Source organism: Papaver somniferum, chromosome 2 (genome assembly GCF_003573695.1).
Source record: "Papaver somniferum cultivar HN1 chromosome 2, ASM357369v1, whole genome shotgun sequence".
NCBI classification, from domain to species: Eukaryota; Viridiplantae; Streptophyta; class Magnoliopsida; order Ranunculales; family Papaveraceae; genus Papaver; species Papaver somniferum.
The window spans coordinates 125,226,790-125,245,829 of record NC_039359.1 but is presented as its reverse complement, the minus strand read 5'-3'; the positions used below and the strand labels follow the sequence as shown (position 1 = coordinate 125,245,829).

General features: G+C 37.0%; 1 protein-coding gene across 1 annotated transcript; it reads right to left on the bottom strand.

Moving 5' to 3' along the window:
• Positions 1-15,404: 15,404 nt before the first annotated feature.
• LOC113351891 lies at positions 15,405-16,588 on the bottom strand. The gene is made up of 2 exons (XM_026595799.1): positions 16,156-16,588; positions 15,405-16,012 (listed from the first exon to the last, which is right to left on the bottom strand). The coding sequence occupies exons 1-2, from the start codon at positions 16,586-16,588 to the stop codon at positions 15,405-15,407; spliced, it is 1,041 nt and encodes a 346-aa protein (XP_026451584.1).
• Between the last annotated feature and the right edge of the window lie 2,452 nt (positions 16,589-19,040).

Genomic DNA, 19,040 nt, shown 5'->3' with positions numbered 1-19,040 from the left:
CTGTGCTTTTATGAATGGACTCTTTAGATGTTTCCATCTAATCAGATTGGTTCCTCAACTCCTACAACCAAGATGTTCCCATCCACTTAGATTGGTTAGTGCCAACCTTAATAAGCATAAATTTCTAGGCTCTGGAGTTTATTTATTGCAACTAAAAGCTAAAAAGTTTCTTCCCCACCCCCAAACTTAAATCTAACATTGTCCTCAATGTTTCTAATGAAAGAGCAATACCAAAAAGTAAAGTAACACGAGGAATCAGTAAAGAGAGAAGTCGGAAAGATAGTACCTGGGTGAAGAGAGAAATCAAAATATAATATACAACATACAATCGCCTCGATGGTCAATCAAGGGTAAACATGGTCCTCCAGAGGGACCTCCTTAACATCACCTGTAGGAAAGGGTTCTAAAAATGGTTTCAATCTCTGACCGTTAACCTTCGAAGAACTACTACCATCCGGTGTCTCAATTTCAACAGCTCCATGAGGAAAGACACTGCGAACAATAAAAGGACCCGTCCACCGAGAACGTAATTTCCCAGGGAAAAGATGCAAGCGGGTATCATACAGAAGAACTTTTTGACCTGGAGAAAATGACTTCCGTAAAATATTTCTATCATGCACAAGTTTCATTTTGTTCTTATACTCCTTCGCACTATCGTAAGCATCTATACGAATCTCGTCCAACTCATTGAGCTGGAGTTTCCTATGGGCTCCTGCCTTGTCAAGTGAAAAATTTAGGTGCTTAACATCCCAATAAGCTCTATGTTCAAACTCAACAGGTAAATGACATGCCTTGCCATACACAAGCCGATAAGGTGACATTCCAATGGGGGTCTTAAACGCAGTACGGTAAGCCCGCAAGGCATCAATAAGCCTAGACGACCAGTCTTTCCGATTAGGATTAACTGTTTTCTCTAATATACGTTTTATCTCCCTATTGGAAACCTCTACCTGACCACTAGTCTGCGGATGATACGGGGTAGCTACCTTATGTGTAATGTCATATTTCTTCATCAGAAGCCTAAAAGGTCCATTAGAAAAGTGCGACCCTCCATCACTAATTATAGCTCGCGGTGTACCAAAACGTGTAAGTATATTGTTTTTCAAGAACTCAATCACAAACCTATGGTCATTGGTTTTACACGCAACCGCCTCAATCCACTTAGAGACATAGTCTACAGCGACAAAGATGTATAGGTTACCAAAAGAGTTAGGAAACAGACCCATAAAGTCAATATCCCACATATCAAAGACCTCAAAAATTAGAATCGGGTTCAAGGGAATCATGTTCCTATGAGAAATGGTTCCTAATTTCTGGCAACGTTCACAAGTAACACAGTAACTGTGAGAGTCTTTAAACAGCGAAGGCCAATAGAATCCACACTGCAATATCTTAACAACAGTCTTCTTAGCACTAAAGTGACCTCCACAAGCATGATCATGACAAAAGGAAATAATACTGGACTGGTCACTCTCAGATATACATCTCCTAATAATCTTGTCTGGACAATACTTAAATAAATAAGGATCATCCCAAAAGAAGTGCTTAACCTCGGCTAAAAACCTAGAATGATCTTGTTTACCCCAATGTTGGGGCATTCGACCAGTAACAATATAATTCACTATATTCGCATACCAAGGTGCTTGGGTAACAAAGAACAGTTGTTCATTAGGAAAGCTATCCCTTATAGGAAGGGATTCATCATGGGAATCAACAACTAGCCTAAACAAGTGGTGCTACTACATTTTCGACACCCTTTTTGTCTCTAATGTCTGGAGAAAACTCTTGCAACAAAAGTATCCACCTAATCAATCTAGGTTTCGTATCCTTCTTAGACAAAAGATATTTCAAAGCAGCATGATCAGTATATATGACGATCTTAGAACCTAAGAGATAGGGTCTAAACTTGTCTAAGGCAAACACAATGGCTAACAGTTCCTTCTCGGTAGTGGTATAGTTCAACTAAACATCATTCAGAGTTTTGATAGCATAGTAAATCACATGAAGTAATTTGTTTTCTCGCTGACCTAGCACAACACCAATAGCATAATCTGAAGCATCACACATGATCTCAAAGGGTAAGTTCCAGTTGGGTGCCTGGACTATGGGGGCGGTAGTGAGTAAAGTCTTAAGCTTCTCAAAAGCCTCTAAACAAGCATCATCAAAGACAAACTTAACATCTTTTGCAAGCAAATTGCAAAGAGGTCTAGAAATCAAGCTAAAATCCTTAATGAATCGACGATAAAAACCAGCATGCCCTAAGGATGACTTAATATCTCTTACGGTTTTTGGGACCGGTAAAGTTTTAATAAGGTCAACTTTGGCTCTATCTACCTCTATACCCTTCGAAGATACGATATTCCCTAGAAAAATTCCTGAACGAACCATGAAGTGATATTTCTCCCAATTAAGCACTAAATTCTTTTCCTTACACCTAGTCAAAACTAATGACAAATGATGCAAGCACTCATCAAAAGACGAACCAAACACTGAAAAATCATCCATAAAGACCTCTAAGAACCGTTCTACCATGTCAGAAAATATGCTCATCATGCAACGCTGAAAAGTCGCAGGGGCATTACATAGCCCGAAAGGCATGCGTCTATACGCAAAGGTACCAAAGGGATATGTAAAAGTGGTTTTCTCCTGGTCTTCTGGGGCAATAACGATATGATTATATCCAGAGTAGCCATCTAAAAAGCAGTAGTGATTATGTCCAGCTAATCTCTCTAGCATCTGGTCGATGAAGGGAAGGGGAAAGTGGTCCTTCCTAGTGACCTTGTTCAATTTCCTATAGACAATACAAACACGCCAACCCGTGGTCACTCGGGTCGGGATTAACTCATTGTTATCATTCTGGACTACAGTAATACCAGATTTCTTGGGAACAACCTGAACGGGGCTAACCCACTTACTATCTGAGATAGGGTAGATAATGCCTGCATCTAGTAGCTTAAGAACCTCAGTTCGAACTACTTCTTTCATATTGGGGTTTAGTCGACGTTGCATCTCCCTAGAAGGTTTTGTGTCTTCTTCTAAATAGATCTGATGCATACAAATAGTAGGACTTATACCCTTAATGTCTGCTATGGTCCACCCTAAAGCTTCCTTGTTGTTTTGAAGGACGGTTACTAGCCTACTTTCCTGATCTCTATCCAAGTCGGAAGAAACAATCACAGGTAAAGTCTCAGACGGGCCTAAAAACACATACTTCACGGTATCTGGCAATGGTTTTAGGTCCAACTTAGGAGGCTCTTCTAAAGAAAGAACTAGGGTAGACTTAGAAACTGGTAGTGGTTCGAACTTAGGTTTCCATCCATTACTAGTATCTAACAAAGGGGTTGAATCTAACAAAGCATTCACCTCATTAATCACATTATCATTATCAAAATCAATCCCAAAGTGAGTTAGGCATTTCTCTAATGGATCTTCTAACAAAGTGTTTGGTAATGACTCGACTAATATTCCTATCATGTTCACCTCTTCTATATTCGAGTCATCTAATAATGGGTTTCGAAATTGGTTTATCTGGTCATGGTCGCTATCCCGTCATCACTGAGGTAGTCTTTGTTTGCCTGACAGAGTTATTATATACATAGAGCAATTAGACTCTTTATTACATGTTTCCCGTTCAAGAGTGGGATCTTAGATCGATTTTTAAAAAGACACTCTAAAGCACCGGTCATGTTTGCTCCAAATGGGGGTGATACAGGTTCTAAATATTTTGGTGGGCGACCTCACAAAGTACTGGTCTTTGAATCATCCGCACATGAGCCTCCACAAGGCTCTGTTTTCTAAATACTTCTTGACCAGTTAATAAAAAATATCTCCCTTTTAATAAAAAATCCTGCTTTTCGGCCAAAAATGTTACTGGCACTCTAACATGTAATGTTATTGTGCCTTTCTTAGCATACAGTTTTTTCGATGCTCGAAAATGATATTAGCTTGTTCCTACTTCCTAGATGTTGGCTTTTCTTACATAGCAGCAAAAGGTCCAGGTGGAGGATCAGTGGGTATGCCTGCATGGCTTCACAGTATCACTTTCTCATACATTTGTTTGACTGACATGATCTCTAGATTAATGTTTTGAATCTTCTAGAACAACATGCATGATGTATTGACGTATCGTTGTTTGCCTTGCAAATTTTAATGAAAAGTTTAGGTGCTTGAAAACAGGTTTTAGGTTTCTCTTCCAACAATAACAACTTATACTTAACTTGAAGAAATAGATGAGATTCGACTAGACTTACTGTCATTCCACTTTCTCTTTTTGAGTAGGAAATCTCTCATTTTTAGTCAACTAGTTGGATAATTAAACTAGATCCTTAAATGTCACATAAGGACCCATATGCCCATGACGCTGGCGTATCTTTGATTGTGTTGCTTATGACATCAATGAGTGGTGATTGATTCAGTTTAGTCCTAGCAACCTGAAGTGGATGCATGGCCATGACTGGAGTATGAAATATTGATTGGATATATCAGCACTGAGACCTTTGAGAAAGTTCCTCATTATGGTGATTGTGGTGGTGGTTGAGTATGACAGTGTTGGTGAGGGGCAGCTTGGGAGTAGGGCCTCTACAAAGCCAATTTGCTGCTTTGATTCTCGACAGTTTACAAGTTAATCATACAGTCATCTTTCTGGCCCAGGATTCTGTTTAACCTCTAACTAACTGGAGGCCTCTTGAGCACTACTGATCAAATAACAAACTTTTTACTTAAGCACACATTTGGACATCTTCGAATAAGTCTTCATCATATACAACTTGTTATCCATGCTCATATGTTTATGATGTCCGTATGCCTCCAAATAACATTTTTCTGTGGTCTTGGATTCTTTGGCATTTGTTACTGTGCTCCTCAAGGATGGTTTGACTGACTGTTGTCGCATACTAGCTAGCTGTCCTTGTATACTTTGGTCCCCACTTCATAAAACTATGATTTCCTTTCTTTGTTTAGTACTCGTTGGTTTTGTATTTACTTCTATCGTTTCTAGCTGCTTTACCTTTGTTTGTGTTTCTTGATTGTTAGTACTGTGCTTGACTTAGCATACCAGTGCTGACTCTCAATCTTCACATTATCTTTTTCAAAAGAACCCTCTTGTAGCAACTTAAGGAATTGTGATAATTTACCGATGACTTGAGATGCCACCCAGCAGCAACGTTAGATCCTGAATATGCAGAAGCCATGGCATTAGTGGAATCCATCAAGTGAGCATTCGAAAAACGCTATACACATACACATCTGGAGAATGACGCAAGATCTAGTGAAGCTGCGAATGGAAGGAGTGCCGTAATTGGACTACTTGTAGTCTAGTCGTAGACAGTTTAAAACTTTTAGAAAATTTTACCTCTTGAAACTGTTCTTTTGTCCCGAGAGAATGTAATTCTGACTCTCGTAGTGCAGTTCAGGCTTTGATTGGCAATAACGTTCCTTGGTCTATTCGTCAGAGATGGTTAGCTGTTTGTTCTCTAATTACGATTCTGTCAGATATGAGCATGCTTATAGAGAAATTAATTTCAATGCTCATGTCTTACCAAAACATTCAGTTTCTTTAAAAGGCAAGTTGGAAACTGGATTGATACGTATATATGCTGTAATTTTCTTCTTTCCATCAATCTAGTTTTGCATAGAACGTACTATTCCAAGAAGTGAATGTGTATGCTGCCTTGTGTGCAGCGACTTTTTTTTTAGTCTTTTAACTGCTGTAATAACCCAAGGTCGGCTGCCTTGAGCAACCCGCGGCCAGTGCTATAAAGAATGTTTGCTACGGGGGAAATGCACACCTTACCTTGCGGGGAACATTATCTATATACCCCTACTATGAGACCCATAACAAATATACCCTTTTGAACTTTATAAATACCCCTAAGCATAATACATTACTAAAATACTCTCTTTTATGTAATGTATCTACAAAACCATTACCACTATTCAACAAAAAAAAAAGAAAAAGAAAAAACCACCACCACTGTCCACCACCAACAACCGCCACCACCGACGACCGCCAACCACCACTACTGTCCACCACTATCGTCGCCAACCACCACCGCTGTCCACCACCGTCACCACCAACCACCACCGCTGCCAACCACCACCGCCAACTACCACCGCTGACAACTAGCGCCACTATACACCACCGACAACCACCACCACGACCCACCACCGCCACCAACCACCACCACTTTCATCCACCGCCACCAATCACCACCAGCAACCACCAATTCCACCACCACCATCTAGAGGCAACTTGCTGAAAGTTGTCTCCAAATCTGAAGGCAACTTGCTGAAGTTGTCTTCAATAATGGAGGCAACTAGATCAAGTTGTCTCCACATATGGAAGCAACTAGGACAAGTTGTCTCCACATCATGAAAAGTATACACAAAAAATGAACCCGGCGTGAGTCGAACACGCATCATCTGATATGGAGTCAGTCGTGCTACCGTTGCACCACAGGTTTGTTAATGCAAAATGACATACAAAATCACATCCAAATAGATATAGTACAAACTACACAGATGTTCATGTTCTGTAACATGTACATATCAAAATCACGTACCAGCATCTCCCGCTTCATATCTCTTTACTGCACTAGCACATTTTCAATTACAAACCCAGTAAGCAGACTCACATATTCACCACACCATCAGAGCTCAACCAACAATTCAAACCACCACCAGACAACACCATATCCTCCATCTCTGCTACTGCAACTCTACCTGCAACAGCTTCATGAGCATCAGCAGCACAACCATCATCAACAACTCAACACAACAACTACTCTAAGATATATGTATAAGATAATTTCAGATGAATGAATGACCCAAAAACCTAACCAAGTTGCCTCCAAACTAGAATCAACTAGCTCAAGTTGCCTCAAATATGGAATCAACTAGCTCAAGTTGCATCCAAAAGTGAAAGAAACTTTCTCAAGTTGTCTCTAAAAAAAGGAAGCAACTAGCTCAAGTTGTATTAAATAGCGGAAGCAACTTGGTCAAGTTGTATCCAATAGTTTGAGCGCATCCAACACAAGTCCACTGCAACATCCACTACCACCACCATTGGTGCAAACAAATCAAATTGGAAGCTCAACAAACCTGCAATATCATCTTCTCGGCCTCTTAACATCAACATCACCAGTGCACGGCCATCAACTACACCTCCTAACTGCAACTGCACTATAACCTCAACAAACCTAGTAATAACAAGCATTCCATCATTCATTAATTAGCTCACTACTCCAATTCCATTCACCAGCTTAGTCTCTGCAATTGTAACTCAACAACACCTCACCTCAGCTCTATGAACTACAATTTCTGACATTCAATCAGGACACTGCAAAACCATCATCTAACTTTAATCATCAATATCATCTCAACCCATTCAACTGCAGAGCTTACACATCAATACTAGCTGCAATGTTAACTCATAACATACATCTATCCGTGCAACTCGATTCTTGAAATTCAGGACACCAACACCTCCATCTTATTGCAATAAATAATTCATAACCATTATTTCCCCAGCTTCACCTCAATTGCAACCACTGCATAGTTGCACCAGCTCCAACATCACTCCACAATCCATCTGCAATTTCCAGTTTCAACACACTAACCTCTTACAACGAACCCATATACTTGATTTCCAACTGAATCAAAATCAAGAAAAAGTAATTAAATTAAGATTCGTAACAAAAATTTCATGAATAAATCTATAGTTGTTAAATTCCAATTAACATGAACCAAATCAAAATCTATAATTTTCAAAAACATTAATCCAATACCTAAAATTCTATCTCAACCTTTTGAATCTTCAACTGATGTAGAAATTACAGTTAAAACGAGAAGAAAAAGAAGAATAAGAGCTCCTGAATCTGATTATGCTTATGAAGTTTGATTTCCAGATGCTTATGAAAGTTTGATTTTGAGATCTGATTAAAATCGAAAACCTAAATCTCGATCTCCACCACCACTTTAGAACCGAACAAAGATTAAATATCAATTTGTATCATGATGGATCGAAATTACCTGAAAATGAAACCTAAAATCAGATCTCCCGATCTCCTGAAACTGAATCTCATATTGTAAATCAGTGAGAAACCGAGAACAACAAGAAGAAGATGATGATGATGCTAAAACTGTTGATAATGATTATATACGGTGGCAATGGTGATTGTGGTGTCGTAGATGTGGTGATGGTGGTACTGGTTTCGACGGCGGGTTTAAGCCAGAGGAGGAGACCGTGGTGGTATATTTCTTCTGTTGGTTTCATCGAAGAAATGAAGAAGAAGAGATAAAAGATGTAGGAGGTTAAAACAGGAATTCAACAAATTGTGATTTTGTTTTGGACTTGTTTTTTACCCCTCGAGGGTGTTTGTGCAAAGCCCATGGATAGTAGGGGTAATAATAACATTCCCACTACGTTAGAAGTCACCGAGTATAGACAAACCTAAAACCCAAAACCCTTAGTTTCTCTGTGCATCTCATAATCACCGTTTGATGTATGAAGAATAATACCACGAGAAAGAGAATACAAGACGAAAAAAGATCATGCCGATCAACCTCCCGGATGATATCGTTGTCTACGTATTATTGAAGTTACCTGCAAAATCAATATGCAAATTCAGGTGTGTTTGTAAATACTAGTACAACAACTTATTCAAAGACCCTCACTTTATTAATAATCGTCTTAAGCACATCACTGAAAGCGAAAGATTAAATTGTTTTTCAATAAAAAATGGTGATGCACATAGATTTTCCATGCATAATATCACAAAAGATGATCACTGTGAGTATGTTAAGATGCAGGATTCACCATTTAAAGATACAAGTCTAGATAGTCAAATTCTTGGTTCTTGTAATGGTTTGATTTTGATGAGAAGCTATGATCCAAAAGATTATCGGATTAGTAATTGTTAGCTTTGGAACCCATATATTAAGGAAGTAGTAATTCCAAAAATTAGAGATGGACCAGTACACAGTGTTGCATGCGGCATTGGTTATAATTGTAATACCGATGATTACGTGATTGTGGTAGCTAACTTTTACAGTAGCCTAAGTGGTTACCAAGTTCAGGTTTATACATTAAGATCAAATCATGCAAAACCTTACCCAATGTCCTCCCTTACTTAATTTTAAGTGCGTACTATGCGGTTGAAGCAATATATGTACGTGGAGCTATTCACTGGATAGCAACGCGTTCTAAATCATGGAAAACATGTATCATTTTTTACGATATTTGTGGTGAGAACTTCAAATAAGTAGTGCTAACCCAACGAGTTGATGAATCGTTGAATGATTTGAATGATAGTGAACAGAAGTCACTGGGTGTTTTTTTAGGAGGATTCCTTTGCTTATTACGACCATATGGTGGTTATAATATTGAGGTTTGCGTAAAAAATGATTATAATGTGACAGAATCTTGGACTACATTGTTCATTGCCCAGTTGCCAGTAGTTCCAAACCCATCCACCGTGTGAAATTATTATGGGAATTCAAGAATGGTGAAGTTTTATTCGCAGTATCGAAAGGATTACGTCCCTGGGATTCTTGTTTCGTATTATATGACTTGGTGAGTCAAAAATGTAAAGTTTTCGGGATCCACCACATTCTAACATATAGATGGAATATAGAAGCTTATGTTGGGAGGAGTGTACTGTCACCGATCAACTCAAGGAGTATTCAGGGAAGAGTACAAGAACAAGCTGCACATTGCACAACAAGGACCAAGAAGATCAATACGTTTGGCGAATAAAGCACAATTAGTTTGAAGAAAGAGCCTAGCATTTGAAGAAGGATAACTTATGAGGCAATTAACACATTTTTTTTTTGGAGGATTGGATTCAAGATATGTATCAAAATTTTTCCCCCTCTAATCACATCCCATATTTTTTAGCCCTAGAAAATAAAATACTCCTTCCGTTTTTGAAAAAATAAAAGTACCTCTTTTCCAAAAATGAAGATAGTATTAAAATTTATGATTTTTTTTATTTTTTGGGTCGTTGATAGAATATCTTTATAAACAAAAAAGAGGATACATTCGTTAGTACTAGTATTCTGTAGGGATCTAACTAACTGTTTATTCAGTGTTAGTTGATAAAACATAAAGATGGGAGGATTATATGTTGATTCCTATATTTAAAAAAACTTGTGTATCATTTGACTCTCCGAACAAGCACTATGGTTGGTTAAATTTTCTAAATCAATCTACATTTCAGAAAACTCTAGTTATGACTCACAATCCGAACCAATTGATTAACTCTAAACCATCCTTTCGTATGTTGATAGAACTTATAAGAACTGGACTAAAAAAACTCTAGCAATTACTCTAATTCTCCCACTTCTATTCCTCTAGCCATTGATCACTACGGATCGAATTTTAAGGTGATGAAGAGCAATTTTTGGATAATGAGAATATGGAATCACGCTCTGCAGAAGCAAAGAACCAATCAACAAAGAAGAGGTGAAAGACTCCATGGTAAACCACTATTGCCTAAATTTCTAATTTCAATTCATAGCCAAGAGTGATCCTTTCATTAATTTTTACTATTTAATCCCCTTTATTTCAGTCTTCCATTGCTTTATCGAGATGTTAACATCCTTGATTTGCCCAACCTAGACAAGAACTTTGATTGAAACTTTAGGTCACAAGAACAACCCTGCAGCCTTTTTTTTTTGCTGAATCACACTTTTTATTAACAAGAAAAACTCAACCAATTACAAAATTTAAGACAAAAAAAAAAAAAAACTACAACAATTTTTTCAAAGCTTTTCAAGCTAATATAATATGTAATACTTTTTATGAGGCATTTCTATTGAAACCTGAGAAGTTGTTCTCCCTTTATGAATTATCACTTCACCTGGATCAAGTCTTGCACCCTTTCTTGCTAGCTCAGCAGCTGAAAAATTAACTTCTTTGTAGCAGTGCTCGTACTGGATTTCAGACAACACATTTCTAACTTTTAGCCATCTTGGAAGTAAAGACCATGGTACTATTTCTTTTCTGAAGTCATCAATTATTGTTTTAGAATCATCTCTAATGATAATCTTGCTAAATTTCATCTTTATTGCCCATTCAACAACCCACACAATGGAGAGTGCATCTTCTGTATTATTTTGTAGCAACTCCTATTCCTCTTGAAACAGAACCAGTGACTTGACTCTCATGATTCTTGGCCATAATACCAAAACCAGCTTTAACTGGTTCACCAACTGTAGTACCATTGCAGCAAAACAGAATATATCCACATTTAGGATTACTCCATTGACATTCCATCACAGACTTGAACTTAATATCTCTGGGACCCAACTTGAAAAAATTAAGCACCATTGAATCATAGTTTTGTCCCCATCTAGTTCCTGTCATTCTGTAACCTCCATAAAAAACAAGTTGCAATATTCTTTTCTTAAAATCTTCCAAGTTTGAATGTATATTTTCATGAAACATCTTGTTTTTAGAGAACCGTAGTTCTCTCATGGTGGCACATGCTGTTGTAAGCCAAACTTCTTTAACTATGGGGATTTTCTGATTTGCAAACTTCAGAATATCATTAAATGAAGAAGAAGATGTTTACTAACCAATGCCATATGCTGATACTAAATTTGCAGAACCACAAAAGATGATTCATACTATCTTGCTCTTGCCTGCAGATACAACACATTGAAGCCAGTGAATATCCTTTACTTATCATCTTAACATCATCCATATATACTCCATGTTGGATCTTCCAAATATTGCTGGCAATTCCTGGAGAAATGATTTCCATATTTTTGAAGGACAGTGTAGTGATGGTTCCTTGTGTCTAATTTTTTCAACTGCAGCACTTGCAGAAAAAATTCCTTTTGTATTTCCAATCCATACAAGAATATCTTCTCCCCCACTGACTGATAGCAATGTAGAAGAAATAATATTTTGTAATTGACTTGGTCTTTGCCATTCACCATTTACCAACAAGTCATTCACCTTCATGTACAAATTTTCTTTAACTGTATCATAGTAAGCAATTGTATTAATTAAAGGACCTTCTCCTATCCATGTATCAAACCACAATGATATTTTTCCTCCATCACCAATATTCCATCTTAAGTATAATTTCAATTATTTCCAAGCCCATTTTAATCTTGGCCATTGTAGATGGGGCAAAACGAGATGCTGGTTTTTACGGAATTGAGGAGATGACCGTGCGTAGGAACCTCCTTGAATCGAGCGAACTGTCAAACCTCACACAGATACACTGCAAGAAGGGAGTGCTTTGAATTCGAGAGATCAATATGTAGGACTCCGACCTAAACCAAGACAATGGCCGTTCCAGAGTCAATTAAGTCACAAGAGAGGATGGGTCGATCTGTAGGAGGGAAGCTGAGAAATGTGTGAGATCAATGATCGAAGATTATAGGTGTGTCGTGTATTCTGCGTAAGAAAGTTCTGAATGATTGAGTTTACTCATTTGAGAGTGATTTCTCAGACGATGAGTTGTTGTAGACGAAAGGTTGTCTGTATGAACATTCTTGTCCTTTTCAATCATGATTCAGAGACTTTTATATTGCTGGAATTATAGACACCTTGATCCCATGAAGTGTGACAGTTGTTGAAGTCAAAGAGTGAGGAAGTGGAAAATCGTGTCAAAACCAGTTTCTCATCGTGCAGAGACTTGGTTGATTTTCCATCCACTACTTTGTTAACTCCTCCAACTGATTGCACGACTTGCTCACATTATCATCGTGTGTATGAACACACATGCCGTAGACTGCCAGACCAACCCTAGTTAATATCCCCCATGTGACACGATTGATGTATCGTGGTTTTATTTAGTCAGTTGTTGACTTCATGGGACGATGAGTCCTTGTATTTCTGAGTCGAACGTGATTTGCTAATGTTCTGAAATTCACGAATTGAACGCGTCCGTTGAGACAAAGGTATAATTCTCTAATAAATGTTGATAGTTAAGGTGAGAAAATGTTGCTCATTTGATGAATTTTTGAATATTGATAGTTGAACCAATATTCCTTAGTGTGAGAAAATATTGCTCATCTGAGCGAATGTTGCTCATTTGATGAATCATTGGTAACAGGACAAAGATAAATATTAATTTAAAGTACTGGTAGCTGAACCGACTATAATTAATTAGGGTGTTGATCATGGGATCAACGTAAAATTATTAGTGTTTGAATCTAGAATTATGATGAACCTTGGATTCGAAACCCTAATTTTGATCAATTGATGAACTGATGATGAATTGATGATTTATTGAAAATCATCCACGAAGTGAAGGAGGGACCGGCTACATGGGATGATAAATCGACCATGTAGCTCCCATATTCTCAAGTGAGAAAAATACCAAAGTCTCTTGAAGACCGGTTGGTGAAAGGATGATTAAATGCTGGTTTAGTCATTTATTAAAATAATGCTCGTCTGAAGCCTTAGGTGTTAAAACCTAATTATGACGTAATGAGGGACCGACCAAGGGATCATGAAACCGGCCATGGTTGGTCATGGTATCGACTGACGATCGTTTTATGAAGTTCCAAGTTGCTTGGAAGAGTTTTGGACCTAATACGTGCAATTGCGCAAATTCGGTCAAATTGTGAAAATGCGTGGGACCGGCTCCTTGCAAGCCAAAGAGCCAACCTTGGCCGGTCAAGGTAACATGCTCATGTTGCCAAAGTGTCTGTGTCTCAGTCCTGAGAATTTTGATATTTTCTGGTGTGCGTTTGAGCGACATTTTGAGAAAATACGAAGAAATCAGAGATTTTGCTGAAACTGGGAAAACTTCATGAGATGAAGGAATAAATAACAATAAAATGAAGGAATCATGAAGTGTGGGACCGTCTATGTCCAAGGCATGGCCGGAGGGCCAATGAGCCCGGTCCCGTGGCACTTTCCTAATTTTATTATATTTTTCATGATTTTAGGGAAATATCATAAAATCAAGGAGTTTGTTGAAACCAAAGAGTTTCCATGAGATGAAGGAAAACAATAATTAATAATAATAAAATAAGAGATATGTGGGACCGGCTACGACCAGGGCATGGTCGGCCGGCTAGGGCCAAGTCCCGCGAGTTTTCCCTAATTTTATATTATTTTTCATGACTTGAAGGATATATCATGAAATTAAGGAGTTTTCATGAGATGGGGGAAATAATAATAAAATAATGAGGAATCATGAGGTGTGAGACCAGCCAAAACTAGGGCATAACCGGACGGCTAGTAGACGTGGTCCCACGACATCTTTCCCAATTTTATGTTATTTCCTTGATGCGAAGGAAACACCATGAAACTGAGGAGTTTCGTTAAAACGAAGGATAGTTGTTCAAATGAAGGGATTTTCATGGGATCAAGGAAAATAATGAAAATATGATAAAATATAGAATTGGGTGTGGGACTGGCCACGACGTAACTGCCCGGCCGGTGGGCCCAGTCCCCTAGCGCCTTAGCTAATATTTTATTATTATTATTATTTTTCTTCCTATTTTGTATAGGTTCATCGTTCCTTCGTGTTTTGGAATGCTCGTTCGTGCATTCATGTGCTCGTTAGTGTATTATTGCTGAGTACACTTACACCATTTTGGTCGGGGCTTACTCGATAGCGGCTCAGATGCCCGTACGTTGAATATTTATTACTAACCCATGGAATTCTGCTGGGAAGAACCATGAATTGAAGTAATGAAATATTATGAAGAATCGTAGAATATTTCTGAATATTCAGTTAACGATTAGAAATAATTAATTGATGGCTCTATACTAGCAGGCATGCTTTCTAGGAGCATTAATTATTTGATAATTTAGAGATATGAGCTTGTTGAAGCGTCATATTTCTTTTATATAGTCAGGAAAAACATTGTTGCATTCTGAAGACGTTGTTGCTCTATACTAGCTGGAAAGTTATCTAGGAGCCGTCCAATCGTTCGATTCTATATAGAAGTAATTACTAAAATTGCTCAGTATTTATGAGATATGCCGTTGCCTCAGTTGAGAGACTGCACATCCACATATTCTCTGAGAGACAGTATTCTCAGTCAGAGGTTCTTGTGGCACGAGCTTTCATGCTTTCGACGAGCGACATGAGACTCAATACTCATCTGATTGTTGGATAAAAAGTATGTATAATTATGGTTTTAAGATTTTAGCCTTTGTCGAAAATCCACCATCTACAACCATACAGAAGATAGTTTCCACTGATCTGTCCATTGTCCATTTTTATCTTTATATTTGGCTGCAAAGAACTGAGACCAATCTTATTTTGAATTTAGTAACTTCCACATCATTTTCATCAATAAGGCCTTATTAATCACTTCTAATCTTCTGATACCCAAGCCACCTTCATTGTATAGAGTGCACACTTTATTCCAGTTTAAAGTCTCATATTTCCTTACTTCACCATCACCAGTCCACAAAAAATTCCTAATTATTTTTCACACACTTTAATTACTGATTTTGGCCATCTATGTACAACCATGTTGTAAACTGGTATGCTACTCAGATCAGACTTTATAAGAATCAATCTATCATGAAAGGATAGTAATTTACCTTTCCATGAAGATAATTGTTTTTGCATCATCTCCACCATTGGACAAACAATTGCACCATTAACTCTTACAGGTTTGAGGATAACTCCCAAGTATTTGTCAGGAAAAGTTGTAAGTTCCATTTGCATCATATTTGATATTTGATCCTTCCTTAATGGATTACAACCATCCACAAAACATTTAATTTTCTGCTTGTTGATTAGTTGACCTGTATTTTCTTGATAATCTTTGAGTAGTGTAAGTATTTCTTCCAAACTCCTTTTTGAACCATTATAGAAGATGAAAACATCATCTGCAAAGAAAAGATGAGTAGGATAACATCCTTTTCTGATCACCATTGGCTGTAATTTACCTTTTTCCACCAAAATTTTTAATCCTCTACTAAGAATTTCTTCCATTAGTACAAATAAAATAGGAGAAAGTGGATCAACATGCTTCAACCCTCTCTCCGTTGAGAAAAAACCTTGTGGACCACCATTAACCATAACTGAAATTTTGGATGAAGAGAATAAAGTTTTTAACCATCACACCATGCGGCAGAGAAACCATACTTTTGAAGAACTTGAAATAAAAAAGTCCAATTTTTTGAATCATAAGCTTGTGAAATATCTTATTTAAGCTATACATTACCTCCTCTTCTTGTATGTTTCATTTTATTCACTAGCTCAGATGCCATCATCACCTGTTCATGTATGCTTCTTCTTTTAATGTAAGCAGCTTGCTGAGGGGAGACTAAATTACCCATAAAACCACTCAACCTTGTAGAGATGATCTTAGTGAACACTTTGAAGCTAAAATTTCTTAAACTAATAGGCCTGAATTGACCGGGCTTCTTGGCATTTTGAGTTTTAGGTAATAATATAAGGAAATTAGAATTTAGTCCTCTTGGTTCGTACTTCCTCCTCCAAAAATACTGAATTTCATTAACAAAGTCTTCTTGTATAATATGCCAACATGTTTTATAAAAGATACCTGAAAAACTATCTGGACCTGGAGCACTTTCTGCATTCATCTCAAAAACAGCTTTTTTGATTTCATCTGCATTTGGAGTGGCTTCTAACATAACTTGATCATCTTCAGTAATAATCTTAGGTATTACTTCAAATAAAGATTCATCTATAGTGACTTCTTGATATTGATTTTTTTTTTTGAAAGTAATCAACTAAGATATCAACTACTTGTGTTTGATATGTGACTATATTACCATTAGTATCCTCCAATTCACAAATTAAGTTCTTTGTCTGCCTGATTTTGATATTTATATGAAAGAACTTATTATTTGCTGATCCTTCTTTAACTCATTGAATTCTTGATTTTTGTTTCATCGTGATACTATATTGAGTTTCTCTTGAATTGAGATCATTTTGAGTATAAACTAATTCTGTTAAAGCCACTTCATTATGAGGATCACTATCTGAAACTAACATTTTTTCCTTCACCAGTTCCCCAACTTCCTTGATTTTTTCTTTAACATTTCCAAAGACCCTCCAATTCCAATCTTTCAAAATAATTTTCAATCTTTTAAGTTTTTGCATCAATTGGAAAGATGGATCTCCTTGTAATGGTTCATTCCAACTCTATTCTACTACATTGATAAATTCAGGGTGCTATATCCACATTTTCTGAAATCTTAGTGGAACATTCTTATGTTTTAGAATATTGACACTGCCACCCATTAAAGGAGAATGATCTGAAACAATCCTAACACCCACTTTGTACCCCCAATCACTGTGAAGATTTAACCACTCCATGTTAAAAACAACTCTGTCCAAGTTACATAATATTCTTCTACTGTCATGCTGACAGCTCTGTCCAAGTTACATAATATTCATCTAAACACTCATTGAAATCCAACATAGATCTTCTTGAAGGAGAGTTACCACCTACTTTCTCATCCATTGTGAAAACTGCATTAAAATCACCCATTACTAACCAAGGTTTTTTAAGAGCACTGATTGCTTGCATTTCTGACCACAAAAATCTTCTCTGAACCATATTTACACTAGCATGAACTCCTGATATGAAAACATCCCCCACTGCTACTGTAATCATTTGACTTGTGATAGAAATAACTGAAGGAGTTGCAATGGAATTAATCCAAAATAACCAAATGTTGCTTTTATGATTAGTTGAAGCATTATGGATCACCATATTCTGCATACCTGAAAGATTTAACTTACTACAAAAAGAAAAAGAACATTTAATTTTTGGTTCTGCAATCCACAATAAAGATGGATTAAATTGTCTTACTAAATCTTGTAACTTCTGATGGGCCCTAGCTCTCCTAAGACCCCTTATGTTCCAAAAAAAGAACCTTCATTGTTTTGGTTGGAGGTTTTTTGGACCTCCTTTACCAACATTTTTCGTAAAATTGTATTTACTTGCTGCTTGAGGTTTTGCTGCTGAATTATTATTAACTGACTGAATATTCTTAACCACTTCATTTGATAATTTCTTTTTACCTGGAGTTTTAAGAACAGTAGACCAAGTAATAAATGATACTGGTTCTGCTGTAACTTTACCTGAATTTACATTTACAAATTTGACAACACTCTTTTCCAATTCTGTTATTTCAGCTACTTGAAGAAGTTGTTGAGGTTCCATCTCAGCTAAGATTTCTTCATCAACACTAATTACATCATCTTCTTTTTGCTCAAATTGGTTTAATGCACTAAATCTTCCTCCATCCACTTGTATTAGTACTGGATTATCAATATGATGAATACTCTGTGGAGTTACTATACTTTAAATTATAGAATCATTGACTAACTGATTTGTATTACTAGATGAATTAGAAGTACTTGCTTGCCCCATCTCCTTATTATTACCTTGACTTTCATTTTCAGACCTATCACAAATATCAAAAGGGATATGAGGAATGGAAGCTTTAGGAATATGTTGCTGAATAGATGCTGATGAAGTTTTGGTAACACTGTAATTATGACTTCCTGACTGAAGTTTCTTCTCAACTCTGCATCCAATGATAAGATGTCCTACTATCTTGCAAGTAGAACAAAACTTTGGACAATCTGGAATTGAAATACTCTAAAAACCCCACCATATTTAGTACCTATCCAAATTTTGTTTGGAATAGATTTGGAAAAGTATACTTCAACTAGAACATTAGCATAATATCCAGTCTCACACTTAGTAGTAGCAGCATCAAGTTTAATAGGCTTTCCAATTTTCTTGCATATTCTGAACAAAATCTTTTCACTCCAAAATTCCAATCCAAGACCTGGAAATCTAACCCATACCATAGCTTTAGAAGTTCTTTGATTCTCTGGTCGAAAATTAGATATCCAATTCCTAAACTGCAGAACCTGATTTGTGACTTCCCATTTACCTTCCTTTATATGTTGACGATCTATTTCATTAGCAAGCTTGATTGTAAAATAACCCCTTCACAATGGAATAAGATTGCAATCTCAGTTAATTTCCATTGTTGGCGAAGAAGAATAGCAGCATCGACAAATTTGATTTGTTGTAAATTTAATCTTCCAATTAACGAGAAC